Source organism: Archocentrus centrarchus, chromosome 20 (assembly GCF_007364275.1).
Source record: "Archocentrus centrarchus isolate MPI-CPG fArcCen1 chromosome 20, fArcCen1, whole genome shotgun sequence".
Taxonomy (NCBI): domain Eukaryota; kingdom Metazoa; phylum Chordata; class Actinopteri; order Cichliformes; family Cichlidae; genus Archocentrus; species Archocentrus centrarchus.
In genome coordinates this window covers 32,052,359-32,074,539 of record NC_044365.1, presented here as the reverse complement: position 1 = coordinate 32,074,539, position 22,181 = coordinate 32,052,359, and the positions used below count along the sequence as shown (strand labels likewise).

Genomic DNA, 22,181 nt, shown 5'->3' with positions numbered 1-22,181 from the left:
ACCCCCTATGAGCAGCACTTGGTGACAGTGGAAAGGAAAAACTCCCTTTTAACAGCAAGAAACCTCCAGCAGAACCAGGCTCAGGGAGGGGGGGGGGGTCATCTGCTGAGGGGGGGGGGGGCTGAGGGGAGAGAAAAGACATGCTGTGGAAGAGAGCCAGAGATTAATAACAATTAATGATTAAATGCAGAGTGGAGTATAAACAAAGTAAATAAGGTGAATCAAAAGAAACAGTCTATTGTGGGAAACCCCCAGCAGCCTAGGCCTATAGCAGCATAACTAAGGGAGGGTTCAGGGTCACCTGATCCAGCCCTAACTATAAGCTTTATCATAAAGGAAAGTTTTAAGCCTAATCTTAAAAATAGAGAGGGTGTCTGTCTCCTGAAACCAAGCTGGAAGCTGGTTCCACAGAAGAGGGGCCTGAAAGCTGAAGGCTCTGCCTCCCATTCTACTCTTAAGTATACTAGGAACCACAAGTAAGCCAGCAGTCTGAGAGAGAAGTGCTCTGTTGGGGTGATATGGGACTATGAGGTCTTTGAGATAAGATGGGGCCTGATTATTGAAGACCTTGTAGGTGAGGAGAAGGATTTTAAATTCTATTCTAGATTTAACAGGGAGCCAATGAAGAGAAGCCAATATGGGAGAAATCTGCTCTCTCTTTCTAGTCCCTGTCAGTACTCTAGCTGCAGCATTTGGATCAGCTGAAGGCTTTTCAGGGAGCTTTTAGGACAGCCTGATAATAATGAATTACAATAGTCCAGCCTAGAAGTAATAAATGCACGAATTAGCTTTTCAGCATCACTCTGAGAAAGGATGTTACTAATTTTAGAAATATTGCGCAAATGCAAAAAAGCGGTCCTACATATGTGTTTAATATGTGCATTGAAGGACATATCCTGGTCAAAAATGACTCCAAGATTTCTCACAGTGTTACTGGAGGCCAAAGTAATGCCATCCAGAGTAAGTATCTGGTTTGACACCACGTTTCTAAGATTTGTGGGGCCGAGTACAAGAACTTCAGTTTGATCTGAATTTAGAAGCAGGAAATTAGAGGTCATCCAGGCCTTAATGTCTTTAAGACATTCCTGCAGTTTAACTAATTGATGTGTGTCATCTGGCTTCATTGATAGGTAAAGCTGAGTATCATCTGCATAACAATGAAAACTGATGCAATGCTTTCTAATAATACTGCCTAAGGGAAGCATGTATAATGTAAATAGAATTGGTCCTAGCACAGAACCCTGTGGAACTCCATAATTAACCTTAGTGTGTGAAGAAGACTCCCCATTTACATGAACAAATTGGAGTCTATGAGATAAATATGATTCAAACCACTACAGTGCAGTACCTTTAATACCTATAGCAAGCTCTAATCTCTGTAATAAAATATTATGGTCAACAGTATCAAAAGCTGCACTGAGGTCCAACAGGACAAGCACAGAGATGAGTCCACTGTCAGAGGCTGTAAGAAGATCATTGGTAACCTTCACTAATGCTGTTTCTGTACTGTGATGAATTCTGAAACCTGACTGAAACTCTTCAAATAAACCGTTCCTCTGCAGATGATCAGTTAGCTGTTTTACAACTACTCTTTCAAGAGTCTTTGAGAGAAAAGGAAGGTTGGAGATTGGCCAATAATTAGCTAAGACAGCTGGGTCAGTGATGGCTTTTTAAGTAGAGGTTTAATTACAGCCACCTTGAAGGTCTGTGGTACATAGCCAACTAATAAAGACTGATTGATCATTTTTAAGATTGAAGCATCAATAATTGGAAAGACTTCTTTGAACAGTCTAGTAGGAATGGGATCTAATAAACATGTTGCTGGTTTGGAGGAAGTAACTATTGAAGTTAACTCTGAAAGATCAACTGGAGCCAAAGAGTCTAAACAAATACCAGCAGTGCTGAAAGCAGCCGAACATGAAGATCAATCTTTGAGATGGTTATAAATAATTTTTTCTCTAATGTCTAAAATTTTATTTGTAAAGAAATCCATGAAGTCACTACTAGGTAAAGTGAAAGGAATACTCGGCTCTACAGAGCTCTGACTCTTTGTCAGCCTGGCTACAGTGCTGAAAACAAACCTGGGGTTGTTCTTATTTTCTTCAATTAATGATGAGTAGTAAGATGTCCTAGCTTTATGGAGGGCTTTTTTTTATCTGCATGGATACAGGTCTCTGCTTAAAGTAGGTTATGAAACTGAGATGTTTAAGGTTTTTATTGTTTACTGTGCAGATTTCTGCTACTGTATAGCTGTGGCTCTGAGCAATAGAGAATTAATTTTAAAAAAAATCATCATGTTAAAAGTATAAAAGCAGACATGTTGCCCAGATGTTTGGGTTTGAGCGGTCCAGGGTTCAGATCCCGAACAACCCCACGAAGTGGCTGAGTTAAGTTTCTTGAGGATCTCTCATCTGAAAGGCTTCTTCAGTTCTCAAAACCAAAAGTTGGATCGGAGGCCCTTTTTCCACTGACCGGGTGCCAGTGCTAGTATTTAAACCATTCAGCCTTTTTTCCACTGCAAATGCACTTGGTGCTTGGCTAAAAAACAGGTTCAACTCCAGCACCACAAGCTAGCTGGTCTGGAACCAAGTTTTCTACCACTATTTCACTGCATGGTGTGTATTACATGAGAAAAGCAATGTGATTTTCAAGACTGTGAATTAGGTTGGACTCTAAGCCTGAACTTGCTGCTTTGTGCACAAAGTGCTTACTTTTCCTCTTGCTTGTAATCACTTCAACTTTTTGTATTTTTTTTAATACAAGTATCTGTACTTCTACTTAAGTAAAGAATGTCTGAACTTTTTCTACCTCTGCATCTAGGAATGTCACCGATGTCGTCATCCAGAGGTGATCGTGACTCACTATTGTTCATGTGCGCACACACACACACACACATACACACACACACTTAAGTGTGAAAGCAAGCTTTTTGGGTGGTTTCCAGTGAAAGCAATTTGGGACTTGGCCCCATTCTATCAAGTGACTTATTGAGGTCACCTGAAGAACGTGTGAATGGGGGTTGAAGTGCCTGGGAAGGGAACTCAGAACTGCATTGTAGATGGGGGAAACTTGGTGATGTAATCCACCTGTTCAATAACGGTTGTTCACAGGGGACATAGATGCACATCTGTCTTCCCGGTCCAAAATGTGAACACTGGCATCATTGAAAGATCATGAAGGAAACTAAAGTGATATTAAAAATAAAGTAAAAATAAAATTGAAAACTGTGAAATGCTATGAATTGATATTAGTGCTCAGCTAACATTCATAACCGCAGACAGGGTCACCTGTGAGAAATTATTTAACCTTTCAAATGTTATTGAGTTGTGATGTTTGTAGTTATTGATGGTTGCTGGTTATTAAACACAAAGCACTGCACTGATTTAACCAACCTTTTAACTTTTATTAAACAAACATTTAACACAATATCAGTTAGCCATAGCAGACATTTCTGCAACTTTATAATACAATGTATAATACGCCGTTGCTTAAGAAAAACAAGTAAAATATAACTGGGATAAGTTTCAAATTCCCCAAGAACAATTAAAGAAAGAAAAAAACCTTGATGTATATATTTATACCTGCAGCTTCCTAAACATAAGATTCAGGATCATTCACTGCAAGTCCAGAAATCAGAGCTGCCTCATCAGATCCAAGTGTGACAGTAGCTGACACTCTTTACACGAGATTCCATCAGAATTCTGTGGAGCTGGATCTAAAGGTTTTCAAGTTTTATCCTGCAACCAGAAAAGGATCTTTGTGTCTCTGCAGATTCATTTTGATCCAATGATGAGGATGATTTCAGCCCTTCATGATCATGCTGATGTTTGAACAGAGCGGATAATGAAGTGAATGCTTTTGCACATTGGTAACAGTGAAACAGTTTATTTACAGCGTGGGAATGTTTGTGTTGGGAGTATGAACCAAGATTCTTGAAGCTCTTGTCACACTGATCACAGCTGTAGTTCCCTTCAACATGTGTGCGTTCATGTTTGTTACGACTACCTGGATGTGAGAAGCTTTTCTCACAGTGTCTGCACATGTATGGTTTCTCTCCTGTGTGGACTCGCTTGTGCATTTTAAGCCCACTTGCAGTGATGAAGGACATTTCACACTGGTCACAGAGGTGCTTTTTAACCCCACTGTGTAAGCGTTCATGTTTTTTTAATGTACTTGGTGTGGGGAAGCCTCTCCCACATTCTTTGCAGTAGTGTAGTTTGTCTCCAGTGTGTCTACGTTGATGCAATGTTAGGCTATGCTGCCAATTGAAAGTTTTTCCACAAAGTTCACAGAGAAACACTTTCCCACCACCACAGCGATGACAGGGCTGAGAACTGGATCCATCTGTGTCGCTCTGCTTCTAAACAAAGACACAAAAACAGTGTAAGTCAGGGAATTCCTTCATCATGTACTTCTCCTGAAATAAAGAGCATCTCTGCCAATGTCCAATTACAATAGTACCACCACACTACTACAATGTTATACTAAACAGGGTTTATACACCTTTTCCAGGATCAAGCATTTTTATATCAATACATACATACTCAAAATTATTTCACATTTTTTAAACACATTAAAAAGATGGTATGTGAATAAAGCTCGGTGAAATAATATAAGGCTCTATGGCATATCCACATGATGGCATTTGTAACAGACTTTTTATACAGCTTGGAGTTGAAAGATGGAGCTGATATTAAGCTGGAAAATGCACACAGAGCCCTTGGCCAAATCCAAGTGACCCCACCAAGGGTGCACAGTGGATCATAATCCACTTTTTGGATTTTAAGGTAAAGCAGACAGTTCTGGTGCAGGCATGGAAGCAAAGGGATGTTCAGTTTCTAGGACATAAAGTGTATTTTCATCAAGATTACTCAGCTAAAGCGCAGAGGAAAAAGAAAAAGGTGCCAGAGGTTATAAAACAGCTGAAAGTGAAGAAAAACAGAGCCCAGTCACCATAACCGGCTCAACTGAGAATCTAATTGGAATTAGGCACCAAGCAGTTCCCCTCAATACTGGCGGCACATTCAACCCTGAAAGAGGCAGGAGTGGAGACAGTGATGGAGAACCAGGACGTGCTGGAGAGGGAGCTGGCTCAAGAAAGGTGGACAACTCAGAGCAGGAGAAGAAAGAAGCAACAGCTTATCACAGCAGAAATACGAGCCCTTATCAATATAGACAAATGAAAGTAAGGAAACAGTTCAATGGAGGCAGTAGTGGACACTTGTAGTAACAGAATGTAACGATCTTAAATTTCATCTATCAGGTACTTAAAAGAAATTCACTTATTTTTGGCTATAATCTGACAATTATAATTATACATTTGTTAAAATAGGGTCGAGAGCAAAGACGTATCTGATCAACACTTTTCTTTTAATGTGATGTGGCTACAGGCCTGGGATTCCTTGGTGGACCGTCGCAACTGCACATAGCGCACCTAACCCAGAGAGCTACAGACCTCTGCCCAATAGGCATCGGGAATGGAAAGCCCTTATAATTATTGGCTTTTTGTTCTGTTTTCAAGGCTAACTGCTGGATTAATGGAGGTCTATGTTGGTTTTCCATGGATTATAAATCTTGTTCTTTTGTTGTTGTTAAAGTACTGTGACTCTCTTCAAAAGTTTCTCTATTTTGGTACTTTAGGATAAAATCCAGCCATGAATACTTTAAATTTTATTAGTTATAACATAAATGGGATCAACCATCCCATAAAAAGGAAAAAGATTGTGTCACAGCTGAAGAGGTTTAATTGTTCAGTCGCTTTTCTTCAGGAAATTCATCTTAACGACAAGGAGCAGAAGAAGCTCAAGAGGGACTGGGCGGGCCAGGTCTTCAGTTCCAACTATGGAGAAGGTATTAAAAGGGGTGTGGCCATCCTGTGTCACAGAGCTCTGGGATTCATTGTTGACAAAGTATTTGAAGACAAAAAAAGCCATCATATTATGGCGGTGGGTGCTATTGGGGAAACTAGAATAACAATTTTGAACTTGTATTCACCAAATGAGGATGATCCAAGACTCTAAAGAAATTTCAACTTTTAACCAAAAGAAATTTTAACCAAAAATGCAGAGGGATTCCTGAAAATAGGGGGGGGATTTCAATTGTATAATGAATCAGAGATTAGATTAAAAAAACATCTGATAAGGGACCAATATCAAGGAAAGTGCAGGTACTACGCAATATGATGGTAGATCTAGGTCTGGTAGATGTCTGGTGCTAAAAACACCCAAAGGAGAGGGACTACTCCTGGGATCCTCAAATCCAGGCCTCGAGGGCTGGTGTCCTGCAGGTTTTAGATGTGTCTCTGCTTCAACACACCTGAGTCAAATGTAGAAGTCATTAGCAGGACTCTGGAGAACTTGACTGAGAAGGTAATTCAGCCACTTGATTCAGGTGTGTTAGATCAGGGACACATCTAAAACCTGCAGGACACCGGCCCTCGAGGCCTGGATTTGAGGATCCCTGGACTACTCCTTTTACTCAAAAGTGCATAACAGCTACTCCAGAAGTGACTCGTTTTGGTTATTTATACACAGTTGTAGATTGTCGCATAGAGCTAATAACGACATCAGATCATGCTCCGATTGTTATGTCTATAACTCTAGAGAAGGAAAAAAGATTTAAATTTGGAGGTTAAATGTATCAATGTTAAATGATCTGGAGGTGGTCCAGAAGACAAAACAAGACTGGAAGGAGTATATGAACATAATAACAAAGGAGAAGTTTCAGAGACTATTTATGGGAAGCGGCAAAAGTGGTGTTGAGGGGAAAATTGATCGCTCTCTCATGTAATCGTAATCACTGTCTGTGTATGCCTTGTGTCGCACACAGATTCTGCGGTAGTTTTGTCAGCAGTAAGTTGGACTTGTTTCCTGTGGTTGTTGGACTTCACCAGGGCTGCCCTTTGTCACCGATTCTGTTCAGAATTTTTATAATAATTTTTATTGACAGAATTTCTAAGCGTAGCCAAGTGGTGGAAGGTCTTTGCCTTGGTGGCCTCAGAATTTCATCTCTACTTTTTGCAGATGAATCAGTCCTGTTGGCTTCATCAGGTGGTGGCCTCCAGCTCACAATGGAACGGTTTTCAGCCAAATGTGAAGTGTGGAGGAGCTCAAAGTAGAGCTGCTGCTCCTCCACGTCGAAACGAGCCAGTTGAGGTGGTTCGGGCATCTGACTAGGATGCCTCCTGGGCACCTCTTAGGTGAGGTGTTCTGGGCATGTCCCAGCAGAGTTGTTCCAGTCAATCAGGCTACAATTACAAGATAAAACTAAAATACATACCTCACAGTAAATGCACTTGTAGAGTTTCTTTCTGCTGTGGATCTTTTGGTGTGCTTTCAGACGATGTAGAGTTTTAAAGTTCTTATCACACAGGTCACATTTATGAAGTCTCTCCTCAGTATGGACAAAGCTGTGACGCTGTAACTGTCCATGTCTTGCAAACGTTTTGCCACACTGATCACAGTGGTGCGCATCCTCCCCAGTGTGAATGCGTAGGTGTCTATTTCGGCTCCCTAGGAGGCTGAAAGTTTTTCCACAAAAGTCACAGCTGTAAGCCTTAATACCAGAGTGGGTAACTTGATGATTCCATAAGTGGCTTCTCTGAGTAAAAGCTCGACCACACTGACCACAGCTGTATGGTTTAACTCCAGTGTGGATGCGTTGGTGTTGTCTTAAGTTTTTAGAATCTGTAAAAGACTTTCCACACTGCTCACAGTTGAACGGTCTCTCTCCAGTGTGGATGAATTGATGTGTTTTAAGTGTCTCCCTTCTTGTAAAATCCTTCCCACACTCTTCACAGCTGTATTTTTTTTCTCTCTTTCTTCTGTGAGGTCTGACAGCGTCCTGGGGCGGCTGACTTCTCGCTCCACGCTGGTCCTGTGATGACAGAAATACAAACAGAGGCCTTGAGTGAATTGCAGCCATGGAACAAACTAGGGATATGCGCAACTAGTTGACTGGAGGACTAATCATTGCTATTGTAACTAGTCAGTACCAGACATATTAGATTTTCAGTGATAGCCAGTGCTGCTAAATGTTTGTCCTAAATGTTATGCAGCCATCTGCCACCAGAAGGAGCTGCAGCCCTGACGTTGTTATAGAAAAATCCCATCTCTCCTTTAATCTTGGCCTGATATTTTTATTAGGTCTAATATTGTTAGTTATTTTTGAAGTTGTACAGCGTAACCTGAAGCGAACCTCCAGAGAAAATCCTTCCTTCCCTGCATTCAGGCTACTTCCCCCAAGTTTCTACAAAGAAGCGAAAAACTAGAGGGACAAATGTGTTGTGCCTTTAAAAAGCTGACCACAGTAACAAGTAGGACCCACGAGGGAAAAAATCTTAGCATTTTATGTTTTTGTTGGCTGGCACCGCATGTAAAATACCTCACAGTAAATGCACTTGTAGAGTTTCTTTCTGCTGTGGATCTTTTGGTGTATACTCTCTCCAAAGGTACTTAACACACGCAAGGCACCTACACAAGCATAAATACTGGCCACTTACACAGGTAACATCATAATGAACTGTAGAGCAACGAGCATCGTTCAAAATGCATGGCACTATGCGCCACACTTTTAAGTTGCAATTTATTAGTCTTTCTAATATTATTTACTCATATTCAGTGACGTGTGAAAATTGTTTGCACAGTTTACCCTTCCCAGGACACAGTTAACAGAGGGCCCAACCTAAAGCCATGCCTGGGAGGGAGCTTGAGGTAGAGTGTCTGGTGGCTGGGTATTAGCTTTTGGTGCCTGGCAGGGCGCAGCCCAAAGATAAGATATGGCCCGGCTGTCCTGTAGGCCCACCACCAGCAGGAGGAGTCGTAGGGATTGAGTGCACATGTGTCGGCCGGTTGAAATTGGAGAGCGAGCTTTCTTGGTTGACACATCTCTCCAATTTTGTGCTGAGATCTTGAGTGCACACCCACGCCCCCCCGGGAAAAAAAACAATAACATTTTTCTCACCTTTGGTGTTGAACTCATTGTTTCCTCTGTAGCCGCTGAGCTGAGTCAAATGGCTGAGACGCTGACATCTGAGACAAAAAGAAGCAGAGCAAACAAAAACTTGAGCAACGCAACATTTAGAATAATCATCAAGTCATTTTTTAATTAAAGTTTTATTTTTGCCTAAATCATGTAGATTTCTATTTTTCGTTGAGTTTTTTGTCTTTTCTGAAACCCTAAAGGAAAAAAAACAAGATGACAGTATACTCTCTCCAAACCCTCAGAAGAAAAGCTTGTTATGATCCAGGATCATGTATGTGCCATGTTTTCTGCTTGGCCCTGCCACTGGAGTGCAAATGAGTGTGTTCCTTCTGTGAATTCAGTCCAATTCAATTCAGTTTTATTTATATAGTGCCAAATCACAACAGTCACCCCTCAAGGTTCTTTATATTTTAACTCAACTTTATTTATAAAGCACTTTAAATCAATGCCATTGGTCTTTGTATTTTAAGGTAAAGAAACTACAATAATACAGAGAAAACCCAACAGTCAAAACGACCCCCTATGAGCAGCACTTGGTGACAGTGGGAAGAAAAAACTCCCTTTTAACAGCAAGAAACCTCCAGCAGAACCAGGCTCAGGAGGGGGGGTCATCTGCTGTGACAGGTTTGCGTGTCCAGCTTTGTGTGTCTGTCAAAATGCTTTTTACAAATCCTGCTGGACTTGCTGTTACAGCTGCAGTCAAAGCAGAAGGAAATAATAAAGGAAAGTTCAGATCCACTCAAACTAAATGTCTTCAGTCAGTGTTCCAGCCTCCAGACAGCCTAAGTGTATATATAGAGAATCATCCCCTCATTCACCCTCTGATGATGAAATGGACCTCACTCAGACACAAGTGGATGATGAACAAGAATAAACTGGAAATTGTTAATAACAGTTTGAATGGACTTTTTAAAAGCATTTCTAACCTCATACACATGACTGCATGGTGGTATCATAATTGTCTCTTTCATGTGCCCTATGGCATCATGAAATAGTAGCTATGTGACAATCCCCACCAGTACTGATGATTGCAATGTGTGCGCTCAGTTTTTCCCAAGGCTGCTGTAGGCTCCTACAATTACGGCTTTAAGGTGGTTGATTCTTTGTTTTTTTCTTTTTCCTCATCATTCCTTGCTATGACATAGATCAGAGGTGTCCAAACTACGGCCCGTAAGCCAAACACAACCCGAGCTTGGGTTTTATATGGCTCACACGTCTTCTCCATACATGTTAACTTTGGCCCACTGGCCCAAGCAATGAATACAACTCAGCATGTAATTCCTCTTTTAACTCATGGAGGCAGTGTCTTGTAAAAGATGCCAACTGCTTCAAAACCCTACCTTAACCAATCACAGTCCATGCTGTGACATCATGTGCCTTGGGTGGGGTTCATTGGTGACACACAGTGTTGCCAACTTTGCAACTTTTCAGAATCTATAGTGACTTTTTTTTTTCCCCAAAAAACGACTAGTGAGAAAGAGTTTCTGTATGTGACAGGAGAGAAAAAGAACTCCCCTGTCACAAGTAGAAGCTGCAGTCACGTATCGGCAAAGATAAGATAAAACTTAATGATCTCACAAAGGGGAAATTTGTGCAGCAGCTCAGTACAGAGAAAAATGAAATGAACAAAACAAATGAAATAAAATAGAATAGAAAAACACTGTATACATAAAATATATATATCATACACATATACACACACATCAAAACACTATATACAGATATCAAAATTACTATATACATTTGTAGCCGGTAAGGTACACAGCATACACAGTATGCATTATAGGGTGAGGGTGTATGTAATAAAATGTATATGTAATGATTTTTTGTTTTCTTTAATGCAGAATTTATTAATCAATATGTGGTCTCATGACTGAGACCTTTGTCTTTTTAATTGATTGCTAAGTTTACCAGGTGCACCTAAAGGCACCATGAACTGCTGCACTTTGTTTTGTTGCTGGGATCTCCACGCTGCTCTTCTGTCTCGAAGCGCGCGTGGAGTACTCCAGGGACAGACGCGTATCGAGGCTTGTGATGATGATGTAAGCAGCATCGCGAGCCTGCCGTACCGCGTGGCTGATTTAGGAAATGTCTCCCGGCTTTGGCGTTCTATTCGAAGTATATGGCGCAGCGAAACGCAGTGGATCACAGTTTGTGGACTTGATATAAGCAGCAAGAATGGAGAGTTCCCCTGCGTGGGGACATTTTGAGCCGAGCTCTCCTAATAAGATCTGCACAAGCACATTCATATCACAGCCCCTCCCTAATTGGTTTTCACGTTCCCTTCTGACTCCACCATTGTATCATAAGGCACACACTGTATTAATAGGTTCAGCACTTATAGGTTCAGAACGTATTATTACAAATACGATTCTGTTCACACACTAAAGCCGTCATTATAATCATCCAGCCTGTTTTTAGTGTCCGAGTAGATGAAGCGTCATAAAGGCCATGACTGAACGTGTCAGATGGAAAACACTCATCTCACCATCACTGCAGTCACTCTGTGAGCAGACACCGAGCAGAGCAGCTCAGGATTAACTGGATTAAAGTTAGCTTGGTTTACCTTTAGATGAGCCCGGGCTGCAAACGAGAGAGAATCTGTGATAAAGCTGAAGCAGCCCCGCGCGCCTCAATGGAAGCGCTATCCCCACTTCCGGCTAATCCCGCTGTACCGGAAGTGAGTACAATTGAGCCGCGCAGGGGGCGCGCCAGAGTCGAGTCTAACCTTTATATGGATGGAAAACGTCCTGAGTTAAAGGAAGGTGTGAAGGAGAGTTGATAATAAGATAGGAAAAGAGAAGTGGGGTGCTCAGAGAATCAGACTGCTGGATGAAGGATGACACGAGGTTGCTGTGTGGAAACTACAAAGTCCTGAAGATGGACTACAAAAATCTTAGATCTTTGGCCAGTGTGTTGTTACAGTGTCGTTTCATGCAGCTCATATAAAGCAGAGAAGCAGCAGGAAAATCTCACTTCATCACTGAGGCTGTCATTGGAGAGAAAAGGGAGCAGAAAGCTTGTAAAATGAGATTAAATGTTGGTCACATTGTGAGTAGCTACTCATTCTGTCTGAGATGATGCCTGAGATGTCATTTACATTTAGATATTCCAGTCTCCCACAGACTGGAATCTGAACAAAACACAGCTAAAGGCGCAGGGGGCCACAGCAAACTGTGGAGTTCAGGGTGGCTTTCAGCTTTTTTGCTTGCAGGGTTGTAAAATAAGCAGCACGGTGGCTCAGACCTGACAGGAGGAAGGCTGACAGCCTTTTGTAGCCTCAGCCTCTTCCTGAGAGGAGTTTGCATGCTCTCCCCCATGTTCCAGGGTTGTTCTCCAGATTCTTCAGTTTTTTTCACTATCCAAAAACATGCAGCTCATTGGAAACTCTAAGTCACCCACCTCATTTATTTCTTAATTTGAAACTAAAACGGATCATCTGAACATTAGACCAATGCCCTGAAAGTATCTGCCTGTTTCTCTGTGTGCTGACTGAGTTAACATTGGCAGCCATGTTGGAAAGCTGTCTGGACAGCACCACCACTCGACACTCATTCTTGGCTTAAACTGAAATTCCTGTGTTGACCTGCATCTTAGATTAAGGTAATTCTGGCTCAGGCTGACGAGCTCTCCAAGTAGATATCAAGCTCAGCCCAGCTGCTCCTCTTCAATCAACCACTGTGTCACAATCTGGATTTATCCACCTGAAGACCTGGAAAAACACTTTGGATCAACTTCTGCTGATTTAAATATGCTACATTAATAAGAATGAATTGACAGTCAGCAAAAAGGCTTATTACATTCAGACATTTTCGTACTTCATGATTGAGGGTTTGTTTTTTTGATTTCCAATAAAGTAATTTAACACATTTCAGTGGGATGAATGTATTATTTGAATGTTTGCATATAATTTATAGGTTTTTTGTGTTTTTATAAATCGGTGCTGTTGCCACAGTAGAGAATTTCCTTCCTGCACGCGTTGCTGTTTCCAGTGTTTTCATTTACAGCTGTAAAATACCTCTACTCCTCTTCCTCACTGCACTCTGTGCAGCTACGTCACCTGACCGCACAGCAACAAACCACAGCAGAGCAGGGAGGAGGGGGCGGAGTAAAGTGGCTGCATCACCGGAAGTGTTTGCATAGACGGAGTTGCGTTTAGGAAACGGAACAGCGCGGTTAGCTTAGAGGAGAGAAACAAAGCAAATGTTCGATCCGATGCAGATACCAACGTTGGTATCGATACTGTCGAAATCTGCATCGATCCGCCCCCGCGTCCTGCATCGTATGTGAGAAGAGCGTTAACCACGTGGGTCTGTGCTCCTGATCTCTTTGTGTGTTTGGGAAGAGTTCCGGCTTTATTCCGGAGTGTCTCTCGGGTTCAGCTAAAGGTGAGCACGAACTAACATTAATCTGAGCTCAGTTAATCTGGAGCTGATCTTCTGAATGAGGTCTGCTGCTGCTATCGTCGGTGTCTGTTATAATGTACACTATGTGTATAATTTCTGGCTTCAGTAGCAACCAGTGTTCCAGGTCTTTATGCAGCAGTAAATGTGTGCTGACAGAGCGAACACAGGGTGGTCAGCGATCAGAGTTCAGCAGTCCTGAGTGTGTCCACCGGATGCGTGACGCATCCGCGGGGCACAGACGTCACCCGATTGTCATTAGTGGCTTGTGGGTTGTTCATCCCATTCCACCTGGAGTGCATGGGCATGTTGAGGGATTGGTATTTGAACTTAACGTTTTGGGTTTGTGCGTTTATATTTTTATGGGTGTAGTTTGAGCTTTTGCTCTGAGGGTTTGGAGAGAGTCTGTCTGTCTGTCTGTCTGTCTGTCTGTCTGTCTGTCGTCTGTCTGTGTGTGTGTGTGTGTGTGTGTGTGTCTGCATTCACTTTGTTCCTCTAATAGAAAATCACTGTGCAGATGTTGATTCCTGCTCTGACTGATGTTCTTCAGCCTGTAGAAACCATCCTGTAGCTGCTGGAACAAATGAATCTAATAAATGTTGCTTTGCTCAGATGCAGTCGTCTCAGAGATTTCATCATCTGAACAGGGACTGTAACCACAAACCTTACCACGCTTCTGCCGCCGAGGTGCCGGTGCTCATGCCAATGAACCAGCGAAATGCTTAAGAATGGGCCTGCGTTTCCACCGCGCTTTGTGAACTGATCCTTTACATATGAGTTCAGTTCAGTTCAATTTTATTTATATAGTGCCAAATCACAACAAGCAGTCGCCTCAAGGCGCTTTGTATTGTGGGTAAAGACACTACAATAATACAGAGAAAACCCAACAGTCAAAATGACCCCCTATGAGCAGCACTTGGTGACAGTGGGAAGGAAAAACTCCCTTTTAACATGTTCTCCCACGGTTGTGTGTTTCGGCTTACGTGTCCAGACGAGGACCCGCCCACCCTCGTACGTAAAGGAGCAATTCACAGAAACGTGGGCCCGGTCTTAAGCATTTCGCCGATTCATTGAAACCAGCACTGGCACGAGCACCGGCTCGTTGGCGGTGGAAAAGTAGCAAGTGAGCAGCACTTTGGAACAGTGGGACAGAAAGTGTGAAAGAGGATAATGAAGAAAGAGTGCTCAGTGCATCATGGGAAGTCCCCAACAACCTAGACCTACTGCAGCATAACTAAGGAATAGTTCAGGGTCACCTGATCCAGCCCTAACTATAAGCTTGATCAAAAGGAAAGTTTTAAGCCTAATCTTAAAAACTGTGAGGATATCCCAAATCCAAACTGGAAGCTGGTTCCATTCTACTTTAAAATACCCTAGGAACCACAAATGAGCCAGAAGTCTGAGAGCAAAGTGCTCTATTGGGGTGATACGGTACTCTGAGGTCTTTGAGATAGATGGGGCCTGATTATTCAGACCTTGTAGGTGAGGAGAAGGATTTTAAATTCTATTCTAGATTAACAGGGAGCCAATGAAGAGAAGCCAATATGGGAGAAATCTGCTCTCTCTTCTAGTCCCTGTCCCTGTTCAGTGATGAGCACATGAGACACTCTGACCATTCAGTGCACCGTGATCGCTTCTAATAAAGATGTATCTTATGTTCTAGCTGATTAGCAGGAGAGTCTGACGGAGCAGCAGAAGAACATTTTCATCCATTTGGATTCAGCTCAGCCACTACAGAGGAAACAATGAGTTCAACACAAAAGGTGAGAAAATATCACTATAAAGCAGTAATTTATGGTTTAGCGGTGAGAGCATGTTTGCCGTCTGCTGTCAGCACAGGGATGGCCCGTCTCCCTGCAGAAAGCTGTTGTTGATGGAGGCAGTGTACAAAGTATGTGGTCCAACTGGTCTCTGGGATAAACTTGATTGTTCTGCTGTTGGTCCTTCAGCCACGGAGAAAAGCAGCATTATAAGACACAAAGAGCTGACGTGAAACAAAGTGTTAGAAACAATGAAAAGTGTCCACTGCAGCTGCTGTCTGTGCTTTTGATGCTGTATTTTCTTTTTTTTTTTAATGTTTGAAGTTTTTTGCATAGCTTTTTCCTTCAATGAACCAACCTGATTGCAAGTTAGGGTAGTATAATTTCTTTGGACCAATTCAATTTAATTTCAATACAATTTTATTTATATAGCGCCAAATCACAACAGTCACCTCAAGGCGCTTTGTATTATGGGTAAAGACCCTACAATAATACAGAGAAAACCCAACAGTCAAAACGACCCCCTATGAGCAGCACTTGGTGACAGTGGGAAGAAAAAACTCCCTTTAACAGGAAGAAACCTCCAGCAGAACCAGGCTCAGGGAGGGGGGGGTCATCTGCTGAGGGGGGGCTGAGGGGAGAGAGACAGGACAAAAGACATGCTGTGGAAGAGAGCCAGAGATTAATAATAACTAATGATTAAATACAGAGTGAAGTATAAACAAGTAAATAAGGTGAATCAAAAGAAACAGTGCATTATGTGAACCCCCCCAGCAGCCTAGGCCTATAGCAGCATAACTAAGGGATGGTTCAGGGTCACCTGATCTAGCCCTAACTATAAGCTTTATCATAAAGGAAAGTTTTAAGCCTAATCTTAAAAATAGAGAGGGTGTCTGTCTCCTGAATCCAAGCTGGGAGCTGGTTCCACAGAAGAGGGGCCTGAAAGCTAAAGGCTCTGCCTCCCATTCTACTCTTAAGTATCCTAGGAACCACAAGTAGATGGGACCTGATTATTCAAGACCTTGTAGGTGAGGAGAAGGATTTTAAATTCTATTCTAGATTTAACAGGGAGCCAATGAAGAGAAGCCAATATGGGAGAAATCTGCTCTCTCTTTCTAGTCCCTGTCAGTACTCTAGCTGCAGCATTTTGGATCAGCTGAAGGCTTTTCAGGGAGCTTTTAGGACAGCCTGATAATAATGAATTACAATAGTCCACCCTAGAAGTAGTAAATGCATGAATTAGCTTTTCAGCATCACTCTGAGAAAGGATGTTTCTAATTTTAGAAATATTGCACAAATGCAAAAAAGCGGTCCTGCATATTTGTTTAATATGTGCATTGAAGGACATATCCTGGTCAAAAATGACTCCAAGATTTCTCACAGTGTTACTGGAGGCCAAAGTAATGCCATCCAGAGTAAGTATCTGGTTAGACACCATGTTTCTAAGATTTGTGGGGCCGAGAACAAGAATTTCAGTTTGATCTGAATTTAGAAGCAGGAAATTAGAGGTCATCCAGGCCTTAATGTCTTTAAGACATTCCTGCAGTTTAACTCATTGATGTGTGTCATCTGGCTTCATTGATAGATAAAGCTGAGTATCATCTGCATAACAATGAAAACTGATGCAATGCTTTCTAATAATACTGCCTAAGGGAAGCATGTATAATGTAAATAAAATTGGTCCTAGCACAGAACCCTGTGGAACTCCATAATTAACCTTAGTGTGTGAAGAAGACTCCCCATTTACATGAACAAATTGGAGTCTATTAGATAAATATGATTCAAACCACTGCAGTGCAGTACCTTTAATACCTATAGTATGCTCTAATCTCTGTAATAAAATGTTATGGTCAACAGTATCAAAGCTGCACTGAGGTCCAACAGGACAAGCACAGAGATGAGTCCACTGTCAGAGGCTCTAAGAAGATCATTGGTAACCTTCACTAATGCTGTTTCTGTACTGTGATGAATTCTGAAACCTGACTGAAACTCTGCAAATAAGCCGTTTCTCTGCAGATGATCAGTTAGCCAATAACTGCTATATTGGGTTTATTGTCATTGATTATCATAATTTATAGAGTTATAGATATATATAGTAGAACAGAAAATGTGGAAAAGTAAAGACCTGGTAAACATTTATTACCATTATGAGTGTGTGCAAACATATTTGTGTATAAGCGCCAGGGATGGGTATGAATATTTAATAGTCATTCACTCTCTTTTTCTTTTTTTTTAAACTATACCAGGCTTGATGTCTATTACCACCACCAGTAGGTGGTGGTAATAGACATACAAGGTATTTTGTTGACTGTCATGCTTCAACCTCAGGTTTAAAACTAGTATTAATGGAGTAAGCTTCAAGTTTCAATTTGTTCCAAGATTGCATTTCACTCACTGCCTCTGTTTGTATCTCTGTCACTGTAGGACCAACATGGACCGAGGAGTCAGAGCCCTCAGAAGGCCAACAGACCTCACAGAAGAGGAGAAGAAAATAAATACAGCTGTGATAAATGTGGGAACGCTTTTACAAGGAAGGAGTCACTAAAAAAACATCAATTAATCCACACTGGAGAGAAACCGTTTACCTGTGACTTATGTGGAAAGTCTTTTACCCGGGCAGGAACCTTAAAAGCACACCAACTCTTCCACAGTGGAGTTAAACCGCACAGCTGTGATCAGTGTGGTAAAGCGTTCACTCGCACTAACGACTTACGAAGGCATCAAGATACCCACTCTGTAATTAAGGCATACAGCTGTGACTTTTGTGGAAAATCTTTCAGCCAGCTAGGGAACAGAAATACACACCTACGCATTCACACCAGACAGGATGTGTACTGCTGTGAACAGTGTGGCAAACTGTTTGCAACAGGCTCACAATTACATTACCACAAATTTACCCACACTGAGGAGAGACCTTATAAATGTGACCTGTGTGATAAGACTTATAAATATCCAAAGTCTCTGAAAGAACACCAGCAGTTCCACACCAGCAAGCAACTCTACAAGTGCAGTTACTGTGAGGTACATATTTTTATAGTCTTACAAAACCCATGGAAGTGTTTTAGGAGTTTAGATTGTGGTAGTTTCATGGTATATCACATTATTATTATTATTATTATTACTGGTGCATGTTACTGCCTATTGTTTTATAGGGGTTTGTTCTTCTCTTTTAAATATTTTAAAGAAATGTTAAATAAAATGAAACCACACAGCAGAAACGATAAATAATCTGCTCTTATGAGCTTTAAAAAGTTGAAATACTTGGCACAGGGAGTCAGTTCTTAACAGTGTGCCTGTTCTGCTGTTTGCTTGTGATGCCACTTTTTAATCTCTGATGTATTTTAAGAAAGTCAACGTATTAAAACAATCTGCATTTGAATTTATTCTTTTAAACTTTGAGGAACAAACAAAGAGATCAGGTACAAAAGCCGATAAATACCACCTCAGTCAAAAATGAGATAACGATATTTATGGTATCCTTTCCACACATGCTATACGCCATTCAGTTAATTACCCACGAAATACTTGTCTCTGCCTAGTCTGAATTATCAATGTGTTGCAAAAAGCTTTTAAAGCTCTTTTAAAAAAAAAGTGTATAGGTGGATTTAGAGGGTTTTGCATCTGAATGCTTCAAATTCTTCTGTGTCCAGGTAAAAACACCTGTTAGCTTTGAGTAACATAGAGGGCTAGGTGTGAACTTTATTTAACTTTCATACGGAATGACCCATATGAAAACTGAATAGACATAGCTGCGTCTAAAATCATTCACTACTCCCTTACAGTGAGTTCACCATTTTGTTATAATGTATGACTCTATAGAGTATTACTGTAGGCTGCATAGTGGTGGTATTATTGCAGGATTGCCTTGGAAGTACTACAAATTTACATTAGTAGTATTGTGGTATTACATTTGTAGTACAGTATTTTGATGGTAGCATGTTTGTATTAGAATGAGTTTGAAGCATTATGGTGCTATTATTTCATAGCTAAGATGCTATTATAGTGTTGTTGTACCTCAGTATTACAGTGATTGTCCTTTAGTATTACATTCACGTTACTATAGTATTAAATTAATATTATTGCAGTTTGATATGATAGCATTGTTATAATGTAATCAGATAAAATGTAATTGGATGTTGGCAGAGATGCTCTTTTCTTCAGGAGATGTACAGGATAAAAATGTTGAAGGAATTCCCTGACTTACACTGTCTTTGTGTCTTTGTTTAGAAGCAGAGCAACACAGATGGATCCGGTTCTCAACCCTGTCATCGCTGTGGTGGTGGGAAAATGTTTCACTGTGACCTTTGTGGAAAAACTTTCAGTCATCAATGGAGCCTAAAAACACATCAGCGTAGACACACGGGACACAAACTGAACCACTGCAATGAATGTGGGAGAAGCTTCCCCACAGCAACTGAATTAAAACTCCCCAAACTCTTCCACAGTGGGGTTAAAAAGCACCTCTGTGACCAGTGTGGGTCATCCTTCACCACTGCAGGTGACCTTAGGGTACATAAACGAGTCCACACAGGGGAGAAACCATACAAGTGCAGACACTGTGAGAAGAGCTTTTCACAATCAGGTCATCGTAACGATCACGAACGCACACACATTAAAGGGAACTACAGCTGCGACCAGTGTGACAAGAGCTTCAGGAATCTCAGTTCATATTCCAATCACAAACGTTCCCACGCTGCAAAGAAACTGTTTCACTGTCACCAATGTGCAAAAACATTTACTTCATTATCTGCTCTGTCCAAACATCAGTGTTATCATGCAGGGCTGTTATTAGGCTATGAGACAGTCACAAGTGAACTCACTGAGTAACCTTTAATGTTTAAGTGCATGCAGTGTGAAGTTTCAGAGCTGGTTAAAAATACTCTGAGAGCTCTGAGAGCACACTCAACACTACTATCAATGAATTAATGGGTATGTTTAGGCCTACTTTACTGCTCTATGTGACTGTTATGATCAGTTCACCAGAAAAACGATTTCATGCAGCAATATTCTCATCTGATTTGCAGCATCAGGGATTTTAATGTTATATTTTACAGATCTCTGTCACAGTTCCTTTGATAATCTCTGATTGGAGTAGGTGGCATTAACTTGATCCATTTTTCTGCACAAGAAAAATCAAATGATGTGAAACACTTTATGTTTCCCCTGATATAACCTATATGACTATGATCTATGATTATCTAGCATGTGCAAAGATAATCGTAAGCTGTGTTCAAGGTCTTTAGGCACTTCGTGTGTCTGTGTTATCAGGTGGATGCCAATGCCTGTGAGAAGAAAACTCCCCACAGCTGGAATAGACAAAGACTGTGTCCACATGAGTATAAATGAGGTGTGATTTTTCTTTTTCTGTGTCAATAGTGGTGCAAAGACTGGCCGTGCTGTATCGATCCTTTTGGTTTCTTTCAATAAATCTCAGAAAATCTGTTTGGTTTTGATGCTCAGTTTATTTTTCCTCACCGAACTTGGCAACAAGGATTTCCTTTCTGAAGAGAAATCACAGTGATGAGGTCACGGTGTTCAGCTGAGCTCTCAGAGACCTGTGTGAACTTAAACGCTGGATAATCCTGAGACAACAAATCTGAAAATAAACCCCACATATGTATTTGAATTTACTACATTATCCATTGATTTTCTTTACTGCTTTTCAAATTCCTCACCCACCTATCAGAATCCTCACAAACCCAGAAGAGAATGTGCTCGACAAAGGGCTCACTATTGCCATATCCCCACAACAGCTGCCCATAGTGGATCCTATCATAGCCACAGAAACAGCAATAAGAAATAACAATCTAAGAACTCCTCCATCCAACCTCACTATTCAAGAAAAGAAGGCCATCACAGCCCTGAGTAAGGATCAAAACATCATCATACTACCAGTCGACAAGTGGAAGTGCACCATTGTTCTGGATTCAGCTGATTACCACACACAATTACTACACTCCTCAGTGACAACAATACTCACAAGGCCTTAAGAAGGGACCCCACAAGCAACTACAAGAAAAAAAGTAATCTGTTGCCTACAGCAACTCAAAAAGGAAAAAGCCATTGACCACCCTACTTACTACCACTTGAACCCTGGAGAAACTACTCCATGTTGTTATGGCCCTAGCAGGCGTAACACATGTATTTATGTACTCCTGAGGAGCCACAAATAAGGAGTCCCACTCAGAGCCATTATCAGCAGTATAAATTTGGTCCCCTACAGCATTTCCAAGCACCCCACCACCATCTTATCTCCACTTGTAGGCAACACACCTCATCACATTGAAAACTCCACAGATTTTACCAACAAGGTCCATAATCTTGCACTGAATCCAGATGAAACCATTGTGTCCTTTGATGTGGTTTCACTTTTCACTTGCATACCCACAAGTGAGGCAGTGGAGACCGTCAGAAGACGACTACAGGAAGACGACTTTTTACAAAACAGAACCAGCTTCACCCCAGATCAGATTTGTGCACTTTTAGACCTCTGCCTTACCACAACATATTTTAAATACAATGATGGATTCTACAGACAGAAACATGGATGTGCCATGGGCTCTTTTGTCCCTTTAAGGTTGACTCTAGCTTTACTTCCTGTTTGTGTTTTTTCCTTGATTATGTTCAGCTGTGCCTTGTTACCCTCATTAGCCCTCTGCATGTGTGTGAGAGTATTTATAGCCCTCTCTCTGCTGTGTTCTTGCTCAAAGTGTTAGTTTCTGCTGCCTGTGGTCCTCCTGCTTTGTGTGCTTCCTGGCGTGTTGGATTAGTCTCCTTGTTTTCCTCTTGTGGCTGCTTGCATTTTGGAGTTGAGTGGACAGCCTAAATAAAGGTTAGTTTGTGTTTATTCTGCCTCCCTGTGACTCCTGTGTTTGGCTCAATTCCCTGCTGAACCCTGACAGTGTTGGAGTTTCTGAATGTGCCAGTTTCAGCTTGTGTCTGAGCTACACACATGTCACCATCAGAGGTTGAACCATGTGCTCATCCTCATGACTTGTCCTCACAAACACTAAGAGGGCAACATGAACACATGCTT

At 41.4% G+C, this 22,181-nt stretch overlaps 2 protein-coding genes across 2 annotated transcripts; one reads left to right on the top strand and one right to left on the bottom strand.

Annotated features, from left to right (window-relative positions):
• Positions 1–3,382: 3,382 nt before the first annotated feature.
• Positions 3,383–11,647, bottom strand: LOC115799287 (zinc finger protein 271-like). The gene is made up of 4 exons (XM_030756367.1): positions 11,549–11,647; positions 8,962–9,029; positions 7,279–7,875; positions 3,383–4,360 (listed from the first exon to the last, which is right to left on the bottom strand). Exons 2-4 carry the CDS (start codon positions 8,977–8,979, stop codon positions 3,716–3,718), a joined length of 1,260 nt encoding a protein of 419 aa, XP_030612227.1. The 5' UTR covers positions 8,980–9,029; positions 11,549–11,647; the 3' UTR covers positions 3,383–3,715.
• A 1,481-nt stretch (positions 11,648–13,128) lies between these two features.
• On the top strand, positions 13,129–20,587 carry LOC115799290 (zinc finger protein 271-like). Its single transcript, XM_030756372.1, has 4 exons — positions 13,129–13,370; positions 15,049–15,148; positions 17,570–18,166; positions 19,373–20,587. The coding sequence occupies exons 2-4, from the start codon at positions 15,131–15,133 to the stop codon at positions 19,970–19,972; spliced, it is 1,215 nt and encodes a 404-aa protein (XP_030612232.1). The 5' UTR covers positions 13,129–13,370; positions 15,049–15,130; the 3' UTR covers positions 19,973–20,587.
• The last annotated feature ends 1,594 nt before the right edge of the window (positions 20,588–22,181 follow it).